The sequence below is a fragment of the Sylvia atricapilla genome, chromosome Z (assembly GCF_009819655.1).
Source record: "Sylvia atricapilla isolate bSylAtr1 chromosome Z, bSylAtr1.pri, whole genome shotgun sequence".
NCBI classification, from domain to species: domain Eukaryota; kingdom Metazoa; phylum Chordata; class Aves; order Passeriformes; family Sylviidae; genus Sylvia; species Sylvia atricapilla.
In genome coordinates this window covers 56421279-56441308 of record NC_089174.1, presented here as the reverse complement: position 1 = coordinate 56441308, position 20030 = coordinate 56421279, and the positions used below count along the sequence as shown (strand labels likewise).

At 36.6% G+C, this 20030-nt stretch overlaps 1 protein-coding gene across 1 annotated transcript in view; it reads left to right on the top strand.

Moving 5' to 3' along the window:
• CCDC171 (coiled-coil domain containing 171) overlaps positions 1-19547 on the top strand; it is a 150231-nt gene extending 130684 nt beyond the window's left edge. The window contains exon 26 of the mRNA XM_066338509.1: positions 19446-19547. Within this exon, the coding sequence (XP_066194606.1) occupies positions 19446-19459 (14 nt within the window). The 3' untranslated portion in view covers positions 19460-19547. The remainder of the gene's footprint in view (positions 1-19445) is intronic.
• Positions 19548-20030: the final 483 nt, after the last annotated feature.

Here is a 20030-nt window from a genome sequence, read left to right as displayed (position 1 = left end):
GTCATCTCTATGCTCCAGTCTGTTTCTAGTCTAAGCACTTTCCTTCAAGTCAATAGAGTTTAGAATCTGATATTGCTATATGTGGTGTATGCTATATGCTAATGCCAACAGAGGGGAACAGGAATGGATATAATTGTGGTGGACAGAGGTGAGATGAACCCTGGAAACATTGCTTGTAGAGAAGAGAATTATGTGGGGAGAAGTGAAGTCAGTGGCAGAATGTCTCTGTAGTCTTCATTAGTGCCAAGCTATCTATCTGTTGTACTGGTGTCTGATGATTCTTACTCTGTGGAGAGAAAGGCCCCCGTGCATTTTTAATCCTTGTAACTCTTTAAAATTCAGTATGGATGAAAAACACCATTGGTTTTCTGCCTATTATCTGTCCTTCTTCTTTCCTTCTTTCTGCTCCCCCTTTCTTCACACACCGCCCGCCCCAAATTGTTCTCTATTCCTGTATCTCTTTTCTGTTGGTTGGGTGGGTTCTTGGTTGGCTGGTTTCAGGTTTTTTTAACAACTTCTGTAGTTTTTGTTCTTTACCAAGTGCTTCTGAAATTTCCCTAACATTTCTAAAATGACCTATTAACATTTTTCTTCTTGTATTAGGAAACAATTCAACATTTCATAATAGTCCTTCCTGCCTATTTCTTGTTCAGCAACATTCAGTATTATAAACATCATGAACTGGACTGTGTTGAATTCTGCTGCTTTATTAATTTTTATTCTTCTTCAGATACATTAGTTTATTGTTATGCTTGTATGTTCATTCAGAGTTGCAGTAACAAGTAGACCTTGAACTGAGAGCTTACAAGTGCTGTATTGTGCAGTAGTGTAGTCGTAAGCAGTTTCTTTGTGGGTGATGCAAGACAATGTGTTGTCATATTTAGTCACATGGCAAGTATGTGAATCCATGGTGTCCAAGGGATTTTTGCTGCAAGTGCAGTGTTGCATGGTATGGACGCGGTGACACTCTGTTTTCTGAGTGTGACCAGACACACAGGAGAAACTGAGCAGAATTCAGTTCATTATAGAATATTTTCAGAAAGTCATCTTGTAGCTTCGAGCCCTAAGATTTTATACCTGATGTGAGTACTGCTGTCAGAAGTTTAAGAATGTAAAATAATCCAGTATCAGTTCTGGCAAACACAAGAAGCCACTTTCATTTGCTATGAGAAGTGCTGCTTGTCAGCTGCTTCTCTGAACCTGCATGTGCACTGATCTGGTGATACTCCTTCCTTTTTCTGTTTTCACCTGAGACTTTAAGGAGAATAAAAAATGAAAAGGAAAATACAGTAATTTCTAAAGATTATTAAGATAGAAAAGCTTTGTGTAATGGAGAAATGGAAATTAGGGCACCCAAAAGGACAACTTTATCTAAAAGGGGGAGAAAGTGAGTTTCAGATGGATCAGAATGTAGCATGTAACTGTGAAAATAACTGGGTTTTTTTGATGCCTCTAACTGAGGTGAAAATAAAGTCACCCATTGGTTTATGTGGCTTTGTGTCATCTCTTTTTAACCATAGTTGTGTCTGTGTCTGTCTTTTGTCTGGAAATGTCTAGTGGTACTAAAAGTATTGAAAATACAGAAATGGTGGGTTTTGTTGAGGTGAGAGAAACAAGTAGAATGATCTTTTGCATGAAAATTATATATTTGTTCTTGAGAACCTAGTGATTTGACATATGGTCTCATACTTCTGTGTTGAAAAACTGTATTAAGCAAGATGTACACTTTTCTTGCTACTCAAAGCAGTCAGCTCTCAGTTCTCATGATCTACATGAAACTGTTCATAGGGGGTAGAGAGAAAAGAAATATTTATAGCTCAAACTTATCAGTTAACTATTTCCCTGACATTTTCTTCCTACTTAACCAGGCTGATTGGGACAGTGGTTTTACGTGTGTTGGCCCCATATGCTTTGTTTCCTTGTCACCAGTTCAGTCCGTGTTTTATGGCAAAGACTTGCATCTAACAGGGATGCATTTTCCTAAATTTAGAATTATGAGGCTGGAACTAGAGAGAATGAAAAAATCCTAACTATTTGCCTGTTCTCTTGCTGCATAAGGGAAAGGCATTTATTGGTGTCATGTTAAATGTCAGAGAGTGTCTTTCATGGGCCAGAGCCATATCTCTGATACAGCTGGGGGAATTCTTCCCAGATGTTGCAAGAAGCAAGTATGTTGTGAATGAAAATTCTCTGAGGTGGTTGACACTGGCCCAATGCCAGGCACCCACAAGTCACTCACTCGCCCTCCCCTACCACAGCTGGGCAGAGGAGAATAAAATTTAATGAAGGTTTCATGAATTGAGATAAGGACTGGGAGAAAACATTCCAAGGGCAAAACAGGCTCACCCTAAAGGTAAAATGTGAATTTATTACTAAAAGAGTCAGAGGAGGATAAGGAGAAGTAAAATAAGCCCTTAAACCCCCATTTTCTTCCCCCAACCACTCCCTCCTTCCTGCTGACAGAGGAGGGAGACAGGGCATGGGAGTTTTGGTCAGTCCAAAGTATCAGTATCCAAGATACTCCACTGCTCAGGGAGAGGAGTCCTTCCCCTGTGAGACTGTGGGGTCCCTCTCACAGGAGAGAGTTCTCCACTACTTCTCCAACGTGCCTCCAATTCCATGATCAGCAGCTTACCAAAGCTGCTGCACTGTGAGTCCCTCCCACGGGCACACAGTCCTTCCAAAACTGCTGTGGTGTGGGTCACGTTTCCACGGGGTGCAGTCCTCCAAGGACAGGCTGCTCCAACCTGGAAGCAGGGCCCCTCTCTCCACTGGGTCTCCCACTGGATCACAGCCTCCTCCAGATATCCACCTGCTCCAGCATGGGCACCTTCCCCATGGGCTGCGGGTGGATCCGTGCATCCCCCATGGATCCCCATGGGCTGTGGGTGGATCCCTGCATCCCCCGTGGATCCCCAGGGGCTGTGGGTGCATCCCTGCATCCCCTGTGGATTCCCATGGGCTGCAGGGGCACAGCTGCTTCACCATGGTCCCACCACAGCCTGCAGAGGAATTTCAGCTCTGGCGCTTGGAGCACCTCGTCCTCCTCCTTCTCCACTGACCTTGGTGTCTCCATGTTGTTTCCCTCACATGTTCTCACTTCCTCCTCTTCTCTGACTAGGAAAAAAACTGTGCCCCACTTTGTTTTAATTTTCTTCTTAAAAACATTATCACAGACACGTTGCCAACCTCTCTCATTGGCCCAGCTTTGGCCAGCAGCTTGTCCATCTTCAGACCCATCAGGCTCTGCTGGACGTGGTTGAAGCTTCAGCAGCTACTCACAGAAGCCACCTCTGTGGCCCTTCCGCTACCATAGACCAGGCTGTGCAAAATCGGCACATTCTCCTTGTTTTTTTTCACTTCCTCGTGTAGTCTTACGCACATTCAGATTTGTTTTGTGAGAGATTTGGAGATACTGGTTCTTAAACCGCCTTGCAAAAAGTAATTAGACTTGCTATTTTTATTGTTACTCTCTGTCTTGATGTGTTTTCCTGGAAATAGTCTTGGGCAGTAAATATGTACCTTGACAGTCATATAGTTGCTGTGCAACATGTGAATATTCTTGAAGTGATAGTAAAGAAAAATATGACAGGCCCACAAGGAAAATTTCCCAACTATTGAGATGGTCATAGAAATAAAATTGTGGAAGTATCAGACAAGTGAAAATAGAAAACTCTGTTCATAAGATTTACTAGGTTTAATGTCTCTGTAAGACTGAATCCACTAAGCAGTGATTCTCCCTGAAGAGAACCAATATTTTTATTGAAATATTTGCATTTCTTTCCTGACTTTAAGTAATTGGGCATCACTTGCCAACCTTACTGCTTAGCCAAGGAATGCACATATTCTAATCCAAATGGTCTCATGGTGTTGCTTACGCAAATAATAGTTGTAACCAACAGTATAAATAATATAGTTTAGAATAAAACTAATGTGGCTACTACTAATAACAACAACAACCTCTGTTATAAATCACATTCTGCATTCTGCAACTTAGGGTAATGTCGTGAAAAGCACTTACAGTAATCCAACAACATATTTGCTATTTTCCAAAGAATGCTTCCTTTTCTATGCAGAAATTTTTTTGATACTCAATACTCCACGTATGTGAACTTTAAACTTTTCAGACTGTTGTAACATATTTGAAAATTATAGTAATTTGATTAAAATGTTGCCTTTAAGGCAAAAGGTTCAGTTAATAGAACCCATATGTAATTAAAGAGGAGAACCAAATGTAATCAGACCCCAGTGACTGGTTCCTTCATATTGATAGTTTTACAGTGGCCTCTGGGGTTGAAAGTTTATTGTAGAGTTACCCATGCAGCTGTGGTCAAGAAAAAAAAAAAGACAGTCTTTTGAAGCAGGTACAACAATGTCCCAAACTGAAAATCGTATGACAAAAGTAGTTGACAGTCTGAATTTTGGGGCTGTCTTCCACTTGGCAGGTGGAAGAAGCACAAGACTACTGCATTGTACTAGCCAGAGAGTAGCATTCTGTAGCAGCACTGCTATATAAACATTCCTAAATGAGGGAAGTATGCCCAATGAGAGCAAGTAACAGTGTATTTTTTTAATAATATAGTTGCTTGATTTGTGTGAATTCATGTTTGAGTCATCTGAAAGTTATAGACACAGCACTATGTACCAAGCCACAAAAGAAGTTTAAAAAAATTTCCTGAACTTTAAAAAAAATAAAATATTTTCTCTGGACAGTTTTAAGAGTTGACATCCTGTGTTAGAGTTCTCTAATCATCACCAGCACAATTTACAATCAGAACACACAGAGAGCCAGTTCAGACCAGCTCATCTGTTGACTTTGGCAGAAGCCCTTAATCTCACTGTGTGTAGCTGCCACTTGAGAGCTGGGGACTCGGCAGAGAGCCAAAGGAGGGTGGGATGCGGGGTTGGTCAAGGCATGAACACATAGGCCTGCTTCATTTCAACAGCCATACACTGCTTTTTTTAATACTCTTTTCATTTTACAGCCTGGTGTTTTTTTTTTAACCTGAAATTAAATGAGGACCTCTCATGAGCCACTGCGCTCCAGGCATAAGAAATTGTAATGTCTGGCTTCCAGAAACTGTCCCGTCAAAATGTGCTTCTGATTAGGTGGCTTAATTACAGCTGTGAAAACAATGTTGATTTAGGCCTCAAGATTCCAGTGCATGTCAGCCGTTATTAGCTAGCCTTGGACTGAAGCCACCATTTTAAAACTCTGTACCACTAAAGTCACACGCTGCCTGACAACTTTTTATTTAGGCAGAAATGTTGCCAGAAGCAACACATTTTATGCAAAATATTTTTCATTGCGCAAATTTCAAATGTGACAGAGTTGATGGACATAAAATGGGTAGTAATGGGTGGACCTCACCAAGTCCAGAACCTAACTTTTGCAAAAGAAACCCTACCCCAACACATACCCTTCCCTCATCTCCAATAGTTTTTTTCTAATATTTGACTGACATAATGCTTAATTTTAATTCCTTTAATTCAGTTTTATTCCAAATCCAGCATGTTGGTTTAGCCACCCAATTTTATTGCATCTAAATTTTCTTGACAGTTTCATTTGCTGTTGGGAAATAAAATTGCCATTTTTGCAACATGGGAAATAATGGCTAGTTTCAAAACCAATATGTTTGAAACTTCCTTTGCCTGAAGCAGGTTAAGGCACACACTCAATTTACTTTAGGGGAAAAAAGCTCATTAAATAGTTTTTAATATTTTAATATAATTTAAGTAACTGCTTTCACAGTGGGAAGGCTTATTAGGCTCATGTATTTACACCTGCAGAGAGGTAAATGTTTGGGTAATTAGGTGATTTCCAATAATTCACTTTTTCAGTTGCAGGGTTAATGCTGTAAACACTGTAGAAGGACAGAAAGCGTGCTGCATTTAAACATTACATTTCCACTTGTAGCATTTTCTTTTCAAGTGCTTAAGAAAGGGGCTTAAGCACTTGAAAGGAAAATGTGGTTGGTTTGGGTTTTGTGGGATTTTTTTTGTTGGTTTGGTTTGGTTTGGGTTGTTTCTTTGTTTGGTCTGTTCTTCAGCTCTCCTTAATGACATGAATTGGCTAAGGAATGTGAGAGAATTGTGTGGGTGTTAACTCTCAGCAAAGGTTGGTACTTCGGAAAAGTAAGATCTGCGTTCTCACTTCTCAGTTGCTATGAAATTCCAAATATCCATGCTGTTAGTTTAATGGAAACCATGAAGTTCCTAAATGACCACAGGTTTGTTCCGCTGTTGAGCACAAAACAAATCTTTCAAGTCATTGGCTAAGTCACAAAAAAGGAGGGTCCTGTTTTCAGGAAGATAGTCCCCTTTCCTTTTTTCCTTTATGGTTTACATTTCTATGGCATTAGAAATATGTTTCTAGTGAGGTACTGGAACTACCAGCTCACAAACAAGGATCCTCAGTTCCCAGGACTGAAAACAAGACACTTGGAAGCTAGAGCTGTATTCATCTCTTACCCTAAATGCAGGCCAGTGCAACAATTGTACCTTCAGAAACAGCTAATTGGAAATGGATTTTGACCAACTAATGGTTTGGATAAGGAAGCAAGTCTAAAGTGTAGGTTCAAGTTTGTCCTGTAAAAAATCATCATGCATTCATTCTCTGCCTGCAGCAGATTAGTGGAGAGCAAGGCAGTGGATGCCTGTACTTTATTTTATTCAGTTTTCAAAGGAGGAATACTGGAATAAACTAGTCTTCTATTTTCTTTGCAAATACTAGGTGGAATTTCCTGAAAAAGAATGTTTCAGGAATGCTCCACTCCCACGTGCCCCAGTTGCTGTGGTGTGGTGTAAATCAGGAGACAACCCTGTAATGGCTTTTTTCTTATTAGACACCTTTACACTAGTCTTCTGAAATGTGTTTCGACGGTAATACACAATGAGTTTTATAAATTAGCCACATATATTTGCTTCACACTGCTATTTCTTTTGCCTTCTTCCCGCACCTATTAAAGGAGTATTTCCAGGACATCAAAATCAAAGAAACATTCATGTATTATTACATATATTGTTAATGCTGCAGTAGAAATTAAAGTATTGGGAGTGCTAGACAGGCTGTTATTTTGAAAACTGGATATTATAGACCAGGACATTTAACCCTGGGAGAAAGTTTTTACAAAAGAACAGAGCCAAGGACACAATTTTACTGTCTTTATAGAAGAAAAAGAATATTCTCTACAAAGGCAGACAAATACACTTCTTTACAGACTCAAGGACTTTTACTCAGGCCAAAAGGTGCTTCCTCCTCTCTTTTGAAGAAGTTATTTCAAGAAAGAGAGCTGGGAAGCTTCTATTATTCCCTGCTAAACTGTGGGTTAAGCATAAAGGAATGTCTGTTTGTTCTGAGACTCTGAATTCGCTGAGAATTTTTTAGAGGGGATTAAAGCATAGCTGTGCCTGAATGAGTCTAGCACAGATGCTTAAATGGTGAGTGAATCCATGCAATTCAGTCTGTCATCTTCCTGATATTTTCTTGACGTTTTAAATTTAGATCCTACAAGTTAAAACTCTTGTGAATAATTATTTTCTTGTTTTCTCACCTGTTTGGTTTTATGTTTCAAAGTAAGTATGTAAAGCACTGTTTATAAGGAGAAAATTCAGTGCTGATCTTCAGATACTAACTTTGATAAAGAATGCACGATGTGTAGATGCACCCTGTGGATTGCAGTTCACTTGATGAGGATAATAGATAATAGAATGACAATTTCTATTGTCTTTTTGCTGTTCTTGTTTACTTTATACTACTGGCTCACTGGCTGGATGACAGGGGGAAAAAAAGATTAGAGTATTACCTAGGGCAGTGTTGCCAGGAGCCTGTCTCTTTTTCGGCTAGCTTTAGAAAAGCATGTATGGGCAGCATGTGCTTCTAATGTAGCATGGCTAATACTCCATGCACCCATTAAGAGAAATAATAATTTTTAAAAAATATATGTATGTACACATACACACACTTTAAGTTTTCTAAAGCAAAATCTGAGCTTAAGAGGTTTGTATTTCCCTCTGGATGACAGAGAGGCAGTCTCTCCCACCAGAGAGAGTCAGTCCCACCACCAGATCATTCAGTGCCAGCTAGCAGTCAACCTTCTCTCCACAGGAGACAGCTGTCTCTGATGCTTTGTCTCTTAGTTTCTGCTTCTGGTGCACAGACTGGGGGGAAGGTCATGGGAACACAAGGCTGGGTATTGTCTCTATCCTAGGTCCCCCAGCAGATTTTACTGTCAGAACTAACCTCACTATTCCACACAGGGGAGGGTGGGTGCTCTTCAGACCGAAGGGAAATAGTGAGTATGGTAAAGAAAGGAAGCTGCGAACTACAGCAGTTTACTTTATTTTTACCTTTGTAGAATTCTTGAAATCAAATTGTTTTCCTGTTGGCTAGTTAATACTCTTTTCCTGCCTTCTCCTATAATTGTACATGTTTCCATTCTTTTCAACTGTGTAAAAAAACCCTTTGCATTCCTTTCTGTGAAATGTTTGCAGTAGAGTAACATTTGTTGTAAAAATAAATATATTTTTCCTACTTCTATTTGCTTGCATTTTGTACTTAGCATAAAAGTTAATGTGAGAAATGAAGACAAACCAAACCTTTGAAATGTATTAGAGGATATGACATGCAGAGATAGAAAGACAGAAAATTCAATTAGTGCACAAAGCATAATATTGTTCTTAACACATAATTTTATTCCTGTTATATTGGCATGATTTAAGGGAATACAGACAGCAGGTTACATCTTCATCTTTTTTTTTTTTGTTCGGTCTTACGTATTTAAGGCACACTGTTTAATATTTACTCATCAGGGTTATATTTATTTATTTATCTACTTGTTTGTTTATTTTTGTTTCCAATTTATGTATAAAAATTTTTCCTTGAATTCTGTGAAACCCACATTAGGTAGAGAAGGCACAGTTGTTCTAGTTGATCATAGTGAGGACCTGTTTTCTCCAGAGACTGAACTCTGTGAAGCAGTTTGACCTACTGAACAACTAATCTCTGAACAAATTTTTAAAATGGGAAATGAGCACTCCATAAGGTAAAGTGCTTTATTGTCAGCTAAAAGGATGTTATTATGATATTGATCTTCATTATTCAAATAACATTTTCTTTTTTCAGTTTATTTAACAGTTCAGTTAAAGAAAGAGATTTAGAAAGAATGTGCTTCTTAAACTGTAATTTCAATTCCCTATTTTACAAGAAGTTCTGTGGAAATCAGGGTACCTTTAAAATGAACAGTGAGTAATAAAATTTACTGAAGATATAGTCACAAATAATGTGGTTAATCATGAGCAGAGTTTCCATGATACATGTGCTGATTCTAGCAAAACAGTGACATTATGAGGATGCAATGATTCCATTTAATTCCTTTCGGATTATGAACTCCTTGAATTCCTAAAGGAATTCCTATTTTCAGAGAGGCACCTTTAGAACTCCTAAAGACACACTGACTTAAGACAACACATGTTTGGATCTAGGTCTCAACTGAAATTGGCCCCTGAACTCATAGTTGACTTCAGTAAATGTTCCCAGAAAGCTAACACTGCAATATTTGCCTCTTAAATTTGTATATTCACCAGTAATTTTAAAGGTTTTTATCCTATCTAGGTGGTGCAGATGATTTGACACATAGAATTTCTGAAGGCCAGAACCACAGTAATAAAATAATTTACTAATTTTTCAGCTTTTGTTAGTACTGAGGATCTCCTTTGATCACAGAGTGATCATCGTATATGATGCTTATATGCTTATGGTCAGGAGTTTGTTAGTCTTTCAAAGCCAGTGTGACATCGAGTTTCCTTTCACAAGGTCTGTTAAATATGTGGCATTCTTTTGCGAGTCTGAAGATTAAACATTTGTAACTTCACCAAGGCTTTGCAAAATTTCCTGACATATCAAGTCATGCAGTTAAATTTTAGTTTGTATATGTCAAAACATCCTATTGCTTTAAGTATTTTTAGTTTAATAACTTATTGAAGTTTACTGTGCTTTCAATATGTGTTTTAGAAGACTGTAATCGCAATGGGAGCTCTGAGTAAAAGAATTTAAGGTATAATTCTGGAGTGTACAAGGCACACCAACTTACTGAAATATCCCTGTTTTGGGGTTTTGGTTTGGTTGTTTTAGAAAGCCTAATTTTTTAAATTTGTATTACACCTTTCTGGTTTTACAAACAAAAAGGCTGAAAAACACTTTCCTAAATCTTCCTCTCTGTTCTTCATGACTCCTAAAAGTTTTATATACCTGATGAAAGTTTGGAGTGTTTTATGTGTTGGTGGTTTCTGAGTTTTGGGCTGGTTTTATTTGTTTGTTTGTAGTATGTAGAGGTGGTGTCTGTTTTTGTTTGTTTGGGGATATTTTTTGTTTGTTTTTAACTTTGCTTTAAGAACACACAGTTTGCTTACATATATATGAAAGGATGAAATTCCATTAGTTTTTTTTAATGTTTCTTCATCTAAAATATTATTGGTATGCAGGAAATGTTAGTTCCCTTTGCCTAGTGGACTCACTTGAAGTGCATAATCAACCTTACAGAAAGAGATGATCTAGCACCTGAGCTAAGAACAATTCTTGGAGACTATGCTCAGGAATCTATTAAGTATAAAAAATTCTGTTCAAGTAATTTATTTTTTTTTTCTGTCTGAAATATAATTTTATATGTGGATTTGGCCAAAACCCATAGAGACAGTAAACCTAGCTCACCCACACTCAAGTTGTTTATAACTGATAAGCTTGGTTTCTTGCCCAGTTAATGTAATTTGGATCTTGAATTTACAGAAGACCTATGTATTTGCCATCAACTGAAAAAGACCCTGAAATATTTTTCCTAGGCTATTCAGATATCAACTGATACTTCGTAAGCAATACTGCTGGAAAGCCAACTGTTTTCCCTGACCATTACTGTTATAAGACTGCCCTTTAGAACTCTATTGAAGATACACTACTTCAGATATTGCATTTAGTCTGTGGGAGAAGGAATAATTCCCTCCTGAAGTTACTTCAGCTAAGTTTTACTGGGGATCAATGAACATTAAAGTAGTTGCCTTGAATAAGCAAACAAAACTTAGAAAACTATACTACATTTACAGGGAGCCAAATGTACCTCTTCCTGGTGAATCTTTTTGTAATCTAATTTATGGTGGAGTGGGATGGAGCCCTTATCACGATTTTGGGTAGGAGGTAGAAGCATACACATCTGCAGTGGGTAGAAAATCTACATGCATTGGCCAGTGCTAAAAGGATGGAACCCTTTGTTCTCCTAATACCTTCATGATTTTTAATAATAAACCTTCATTTTGAGAAAATTAAATTGGCAGTAACAGTAGTTCACTTCTAAATACATGATACAAGTCAGTCACTCTTGCTCCATCACAAGAGGATTTTTCTTTAAAGAGACTACTCAGTTTAATACAGCTATTTAGATAAACTGAGATTCAAATTAGCCTGTAGGCTAATGCATCTGTGCAGGTGTTCTGACTCAAAATGCAAGTGTTTGTATTTTGTATATGAAATTCCAATCAGTCTGTTTTTCAAATAGGTGCAGATAGGTTGCATAAACCATGTCTGTATTCCATTTATGGTCCTAGTTCCATTGTCTTCAAAGAATGAACTTTAATCTACTCCTTGGTAGTGGATAGTAAAGGCTGTAAAATCTTGACGTCAGTATTTCCCTTGTCCTTTCAGGATAACAAGCAGCACCAGATTATAATCTTAGTACCAAAATAACTCGGTGAGCCAAAATAACATTTATTCACTTACAATATCTGCAGTACTATTATTCACTATGGGGCCACGTATGTCCCCAACACTTCATTTTAATTCTGAGTAATGCAATTTTCGTACATCGAATCTGAGTGAGGTGTTCACTGTATTTTTTCATTGCTGCAGAACTATCCACTTCTGCATTAGCAGCCTCTTCCAAAGGTATGTGAGTTCCAATTCCTTATAATTTCCTGCTTTTCACCGTCTTTCATATAGACAAGTTGGTTCTATGTTCTTCCCATAACTTCCTGTCATGAGAGGAGTCCGCTTTACATCTTAATCAACGCATTTCCTTTCTTGTTTTCCTTACTTCATGCTTACGACTTCTCTTGAGCTTCTGCTTTCTACAGTCTCAATGTCTGCTTCTCTTTGTGAAAATAGAATTTCTTGTGCGGAAAAAATGCCCTTTCAAAGATTTTTAAAGAGAACTGCAAGGGGACTTTTCCCCTGTAGATATGCTTGGAAAGAAAATAAATTACATAACCTATGTGAGCTTGCTGTAGTTTAGCAAACTAGAATCTTAAAGGTCTTGTGTGGATAGTCTTTTGAACCCTGTGTTGTTTGAACTGTGGTGGTTGAAACCCATAAGGCCACCAGAAGGTATTGTATATAGTGGCTTTCATAATTTCACTGTCCAGACACCAGTGTTCAATCCAGACTCTTCCACCCTCTTCAGCAAAGAGCATTTGAGCATCATCAGGGCTTATTGCATACATATCGACTTTTTAAGGGACTTTTCTGACTTACTCCTTATTTTTATATAGAAATACACTTGAGAGTACTAGTGAGTAAAAGTACTAATGAGTAAATTGAAGTGTTCTCAAGGCATCTGTCAGCAAAGTAACAGTGAGTTGCGTGTTTGGTCTTGCTTTTCTACAAGTTATCAAATGAATCCCAAAAGGTTGATTTCCATATTTTAATAGATAATTTGTTTTATTAGCTACATAGATCCAGATTTCTAAAAATATTCTTAAAAAATATTGCGTATTTGGCAGAAATGCATAGGAAAAATTAATCTTCTGAATACCTAAAGATTTTTTAATGCAAGAAAGCTGAGTCATAAAGACAATTTCATTGTTAGCAGACCTTCTTTGTCTATGTTTAAGTGCTACTATTGGAAGTACATTACTTTTTCCCCTCTTTCCCATTGAAACCAAATTGATGTTACAGTATATTTTTGTTAAGTATAAACTGATTGAAGTATTTTACTGAATCAGTGTAATTTCTTTTTTTTTTTTTTTTTATTCCCCAAATTGCTATGATTATTAGCTCTAGAATAGTTTTTGTTAAGAGATAAATAAGTGCACTGCTGGCAAATATCCACTGTCCTTGTTCCATTTAGTAGCAGAATGCCTAAATTGTCGTTGTGCTGGTTCGTCGCCAACAGACAGAAAGGAAGGTAGCATTTTGCTGTGCGTGAGCAGTTAGAGGGCAAGCAGACACCATGCACCTTGACCACCTATTATGAAGCTCTTTGCTGCAATGTCAAGTGAAAGCGAGTTAATTGGGTGAAGCTGTAGAGCATGTTAGGGGCATGGTAAAGGGTTGCTGTCTGACAGCTGAATGTCAGCAGAAGCTAGTGAAGTGTGGCTGAGAGACAGAGACCTGTCACAAAGTTCATGTGGACTGTAGCACAGTTAGGGAGATGAAACGTGGTTCTGTCTCACTTTCTCCCTCATTGCATTCAAGCACCTTAAGATTTCACACTGTATGTGTCAACCCTTGTTCTCTAAGCTGTTTTCTCCTAACACTTCTGCATTCAAATGATTGGACAGAAGATGCTAATGTTTGGCAAAATGAATGTAAATATACTTCTTTCCTTTTTCTGCTAGAGCAGCAGTATACATGCAACTCAGATGAAACTTTGAAGGCTTACATCAGACAGTCACACTGGATAGGAATTCAGATGATGGCTGAGTACATATCTCTCCAGGATATGGGGTTTGACACTTTAACTAGTGGAATAGGTACAGTTTTCCCAGAAGAAAAGGCTAAGTAGGGGGGGACTACTTCGTCAGCTGGTGGTGCCATAGCATGGTGTTGTGCATCTTTTAGTCTCTGTCATCCTCTTCTCCCCTTCTTGCAAGAAAGAAATGGAGTGCCAGACACGCTGATATAAGGCAATGAGAAGCTGAGGGAAAAGTCACTTACTAGGAAAGCCTTCTTTAGAAACAAGAGAGGCATCACTTAAATGTAGGGATGATCTTACAGACTGCTGTGAAACATACATGATAGTGTTATGACAATAGTCATAATAGTAAATGTAGTGTATCTTTCACTGTTGTTTGCAGCATGCAACACAAAGTAAAATCCATTTGGGTTGATCACCCAGATTCTAAATAAATAAATAAATAAATAAATAAAAGGTGCTTCCATTCTTGAGAAAGTGGAAAGACAGTGGCAAGTATCATGGGCAAAAAGTACTAAGAACTAAAGTTCTAAAGTACAAAAAGTTCTAAAAGTAGTAAGTACTCAAGATTTTGGAAACTTTGATTGGAATTAAAATAGACCAATCATTTCACCATGAAAAAAAGAGCACAGCTTTGTTTGTCTAATGTTTTGGTATTAACAGTGCAGTGCAGAGGATTTGACCTAAAAATGGGAACTTTCCTGTGTATTCCAATGAAACATCTGGAACAAAAGCTTACTGTATAGGCTGTGTGTGGAATTTGGCCAAAACTTTTAGAAAACATCAAAATTAGCAATGCAGAACCAAGTTATTTGTCTTTAAGCCCGCAAAACATTGAAGATTAAGTGTGTTTGAAACAGGAATTTGTTTTAGAGAAACAAATACAATATATAATGAAATCTTTCTCCTAATTGCTTTTAATTGAGCCTCCAGACTCTGGTTTCACTGGGTGAATTAAATGCAAGAGTATTAGGGAAGTAAGAAAAAATTGTAATTTCCCAGTATTACAGACTTATAGTTGTTTAAAAATTCCTGAAAGTAGAAGAGGGAATTCTTGATAATGTAAAAAGCCATTAGTATTGTTGGCTAGCAGCACCTAAAATGTGTTGTGTGTCTACCTTTCTGACTTAATATGGAGTGAGTTGGCAGCCCACTGAATTATTCTCTGATAGCAAATTGTTTGTGCAATCCAGGCAGGAGTGCTGACAATTAAAATTTATAGTGAATGTTACCATTTTCTTACATTGTGTCAGAGCCAAAATTTAGTCCTACTGGCTCAGCATACAGAATTGCAAGATCACTGACATGGGAAGCAAACTTTCCAGTTTTGGTCATACAATTCCTGCTTTGAAAAAGTTTTGTAACTAACACTGTATTCCACTGACTTTCATCCACAAGTAATATTTTCCCTTTTAAATACCAGTTTGTGGCATTTTATTTTATTATTTCACTGGTAGTAAGAAATGGCTCTTGGAGCAACTTTTAACAAAAAAACCAACCAACCAAACAAAAAAACAAAACAAAATTTAAAAAAAAAGAGCATCATACTGGAAGTCCCTTGACATTGTCTGGCAAAAGGCAATTCAGTTTTGGAAATAGCAGTCTGAACAATAGAACATCTTTTCTATAGGGAAATCGGGTTTCCGTTTAAGTGCTGCAAAATGGTTGTTGAAGACAGTGCTTCTTTTTCTTAACACTTACTGGAATTGATATTGCAGCAGTGAAATGATGCAAGCTACAAGGATAGCATAGGTGAGAGAAGCTGAAAAGAATATTATTGGCCATTTGATTTGCTGTCTACTGGTATTACTGTGTATTTGTATGTTCTGAAGTTGGTCTGAGTGGAGTGAGTATCAGAAATCAATTGTGGAGAAATATATTGACTGTTTCTCACTTTCCCCCCATCATTCTCTGCATCTGTGCTTAACTTAAAATTCTTCATACACCTGAGAAACTGTGTTACTACCTTTCCAGAGATTTTAGGGGTCGCTAGAATTCTGAAGAAACTACAGCTTACTCCTCCCTCTGCATTTCTGTTTACTGACAGACATCCTCACACTCCTAAGTGTCCTCTATTCTGGTGAATTACAGATCAAATTTTAGCCTTGTAATTCAACAATTTTGTTTAATTTACATTGAGATACAACACTGAACTTGTTATTATGCCTACATCATCACATAGGTAGGGAACCGTTATAACTTGTATTCACAATCTTCATACTCTTCTCTCTCTTATTTGGTCTCTTCTGATTCTAAGCAGTTTCATGGCTTTTTTTACCTCAGTTGAAGCCATTTGTTACTGCATGCATAACCCAGAAGCCTTAATGTACAAAAATCTTACCACTGTTTATTATTCTGATTTTCTAATGATATATATTTTTAATAGGGTACCATATTACATGTTAGAAGAAAGCAGAGGAGAAGTTTGGATTACTGTGTCCAGAAAATGAGTATTTGAAAGCAGTTTGATGTGACAAAAATTAGCGGTGGGAAACCTGAGAAGTGGAAGTTTTTGTAATAACATACATTTCCTTCATAGATGAGGGAAATCGAAAAGCTGTGAAAATTGTCCAGTAGAATTACCTTTGTGTAGATTTTGAAGGCTGAAACTGTTCTAATTTCTGACTAATAACTGACTAATTTCCAGCTGCAGCTCTAGATTTTTCTCCTACAATTGAAGATAAATAGTATACTTAATATGTTCATTTCCTTATGTAATTATCTGCACCACTGTCATAACACAGGCATAATCTTCTAATTTCAAGTGTTCAACTGTGCATATTATTCCACAAATATGAATATACAAAAGCAAAATGGGCATCTTTGATCACAACATAATGCTTTTTGGTAGGCTGAACATTGCAATAAAAACATAAGGATATAATAAGTTATGGTAAGAAAATATTCCATCACAATATCATCATCATAAAGCAATCCACTATAAATGAGTTTTAACTGTGGTAAAACAGCTCATATGCCATGAGACAACCTTTAAACTAGATCCGAAGTTTGACTGTAGGTCAAGAGAAGAGAAGAGCTGTTTTAGAAATCTTTTCCACGTCTGATAAAAAATTGCTTGAGTTAACTAAGGTTTAGAAAACAATTATTCCATAATATTGACTAACTTCATATTTTATCTTTGAGAGAACCTGTTTTGTAAAGTTAGGAGATCAAACTTTGAAAAATATGCACAGGACATGACCAATTACTATATTACATAAATATTTTGAAAGCCTATTTTTGCTCAATGTATATGTCTAGATATCTATTTACCTGGTGAAGTGTAACAGTTCAGATGGAGTCATGTATGGCTTACAGGGTAAATAAAAGTGCTGTGCTAAAGATTTACCCAAACAGACACGTTATTTCAGATAAATAATTCCTCTTTTAAAAATTACCTAAATGCATATTTTTATGATGGATTATCATCACAGCTCTGGCATAGTCATTTGAGTTTATCAATTTAAAACATGTTTTAGAAAGGTGTATAAATACAATAATGATGAAAGGGGTCTGTTGGGGAAATTATAACTGCCTTTAAATATCCTCTATTAAAGGTATGTGTTCAGAAAATGAATATTTTAACAGTCCTGAGTATTTTTTTTTTATAACCTATGGAATACTATTTTTTTATTCATCTTGAGGATATATAAAGATATTGGATCAAAGCAGTTCTTAGGAGTAAGAGCCAAAAATTGTTTTTGCATCAATCACATTGCTATTAAATCAGATTTCCCTTTTGTTCAATGACTAGTATTCTGTTCTTTGTAATAAGTACAGCAAAGCCTCTAGATAACTAAACCGGAGTTGTGGTTTTATTTTATCCCAACAGTGAAGCTTTTACTGTAACATAGTCTATTGACTTGCTGCCAATCATTAAGATTCATACTTTGGGTTTTTTGGCAACTCTCAAAGGATGTGATTTCTTATCTCTTTACTGGGATTTTGATACCATATTTTTCATAAAAAAACCGTCACTACACCTTGGAAAAGGGTAATATGTGAGTGTAACCGTAGCATGAGATATTTCATTCATTGTGATATGCTGATTAATTGAGGTGTTGATAGCAGCGCAAACCAATATGTTTAAATTTTCCTCAATATTTGTTTTCCAGAGTGAAACCGATTTGTAGCTTGCAGATTATTGATATAGTAATGTTTTTTACATGTGGAAGGATTTTTTTTAGAACATCAAAAGTTGTTTGCATATTTCAATACTGTCATAATGGTTTTAATGAATGATTCTTATTTTAGAGAGAATTTTGTGTGTGGTCAGCTGATTAAAGTGTAGAAGGAACAGGCTGTTAATTGCTGTATTAACCTTCGCTGAGAACTCATTCACGTCATTAGATACACTGAGATCTCATTTGTGCGTTGGCTTCTTAGTGGTTCTCATTTGGTGGAGTTGAACCCAGAACGACTGAAAAACTAGAGTTACAAATCTTGTTTGCTAGTTCTGCTGGTTATCTCATCCTCATCAGACCTATAATTTAGAAAAACTTGGCACTACCTCATTTTAACTATGTAGTTGAAACAGTCATCTAAATTTGCTACTGTATTGATAGTGTTTTACAGTGGCTGCAATATAGCTTGTGGTGAATCAGGAAATCAAAAGAGTCTGTATCAAAGGGAACTGTTGAAGTAGGTGTTAGAGGCAACAATTGATTTTTCTTTAGCAGTAGTAACAGAGGAAAGGGAAATCTTTCATGGATGGGTCTTTATACATATGACTGAGGCTGGATTTGTTGAAATACGAATCGACACACATCCTTCAGCTTCTCTCCAGATATATGAGTTTGGGCTGCCAACTGTATATATGGGTTTATGCCTCAACGTGTGGGTGTTTATATATGCATGTGTTTGTATAAGCACTTTTCCTTAAGTGCTGAAGAGAGTGTTCTAACCCTCAAAGATACTGTAATGGTTATTCAGTGTGTTCATTTTTAATTCCATAATTATGCTTTGCATGTGATGCTTTCACATATTATAAAACCTGATGAATTTTTTTGTTGTTTTCACACCATGTAGTGCTCTGGTAAAGGGCAGAAGAGCAACATGACATTGAATTTTCTTTTATTTGTCATGGGGAATGCAGAAGGTCTTTCTTTACCATTTTAAAAAAAATTGTTAGTACTGATATGCTGATATAATCCATAATCTTTCAAAGTATGATGCCTGATGTTTTGTTGCTGGAAGTTCTTTAATGTTGAATTTTAACTAGTCTAACCTTTATATCTGTTTGACTGAATGTTGAGACACATTGAAGTATGAATCACGTTCCCATCAATGTACATTCAGTGTATATTTTCCAGCCATTTTCTTACAGGCTAAATTGAAGAGTATTAAGTGCTTGATTTCAAATGATGATAAAATATATTTTAAAATAAACAAATACCTTCTATGTTTAGCATGGTATGTGTTTCCTAGTAGCAGTGACAGGGAGACTGTAGAAAAAGCTTGTTTATGTTTATAAAAAGAAATCTGGTAATTGTAATGAAGAGGGGCTAAAAGTTCTCTGTAGGTATTTGTAGCACTTCAAATACAGTAGGTTATTTTTTTCTAACACTTACTCAGCATAATACCTGAGAAAATATCCTTTGTTTCTTTTTATTAAATATGATTATTGGTCTCAGGTACCAAAGTAAGCATTTAAAACAAGAAGCAAACACTTGCAAATGCTTCATATTTGTAGCTTTGTGAAAGGAATTTAACAGTAAATGTAGATTCTCTTCTTGCTTTATTTTTTTTATTCTTTATTTATCATTCCAGGAAACAAGAAGTAGTTCAAGCACCAGTGTGGCTCCAAGCTAGAAATTCAGCCTGACCAGAGTTCTATCCCAGAATTTTTGGCATTGCAAGCTGAAGCTGACACATCCTACAGTGTTACGCAACAGATAGACAGTTCTCTGTCTTCAATCGGTTTCTTCAGCCTGGATGTCACATCCAATCCCAGAAGAACAATGGAAAATGGATTTTCAGATTCTTAGTATCAATAATTTTCTAGAAAGGAAAAATTATATTAATGTAAAATGATGCAATTAAAGTGTAATTTTTTTGCTATCTTTGAATTGTAGTTTAGCGATTGTATTTTTTGACATTAATTTTACAGTTTTATGAAAATACACATTTGTATGTTCACATTTCTGCACTTGTCAGTTTTTGCATACTGAAGCAGTTATTTCTTTAAACTTTTATTTATTGCAGTTGTTCATTTTTTATGTAGTATATTTTTAAATGTTAAAGAATGACACATTTTGGGTAATTTTCCTCAGTCTTAAAAAAAAAATCAATAAGCCATTTTAGTCTCTATCTATCAAAGTTGTTTCATACTTGTCTATTTTAAAGCAGGACTGC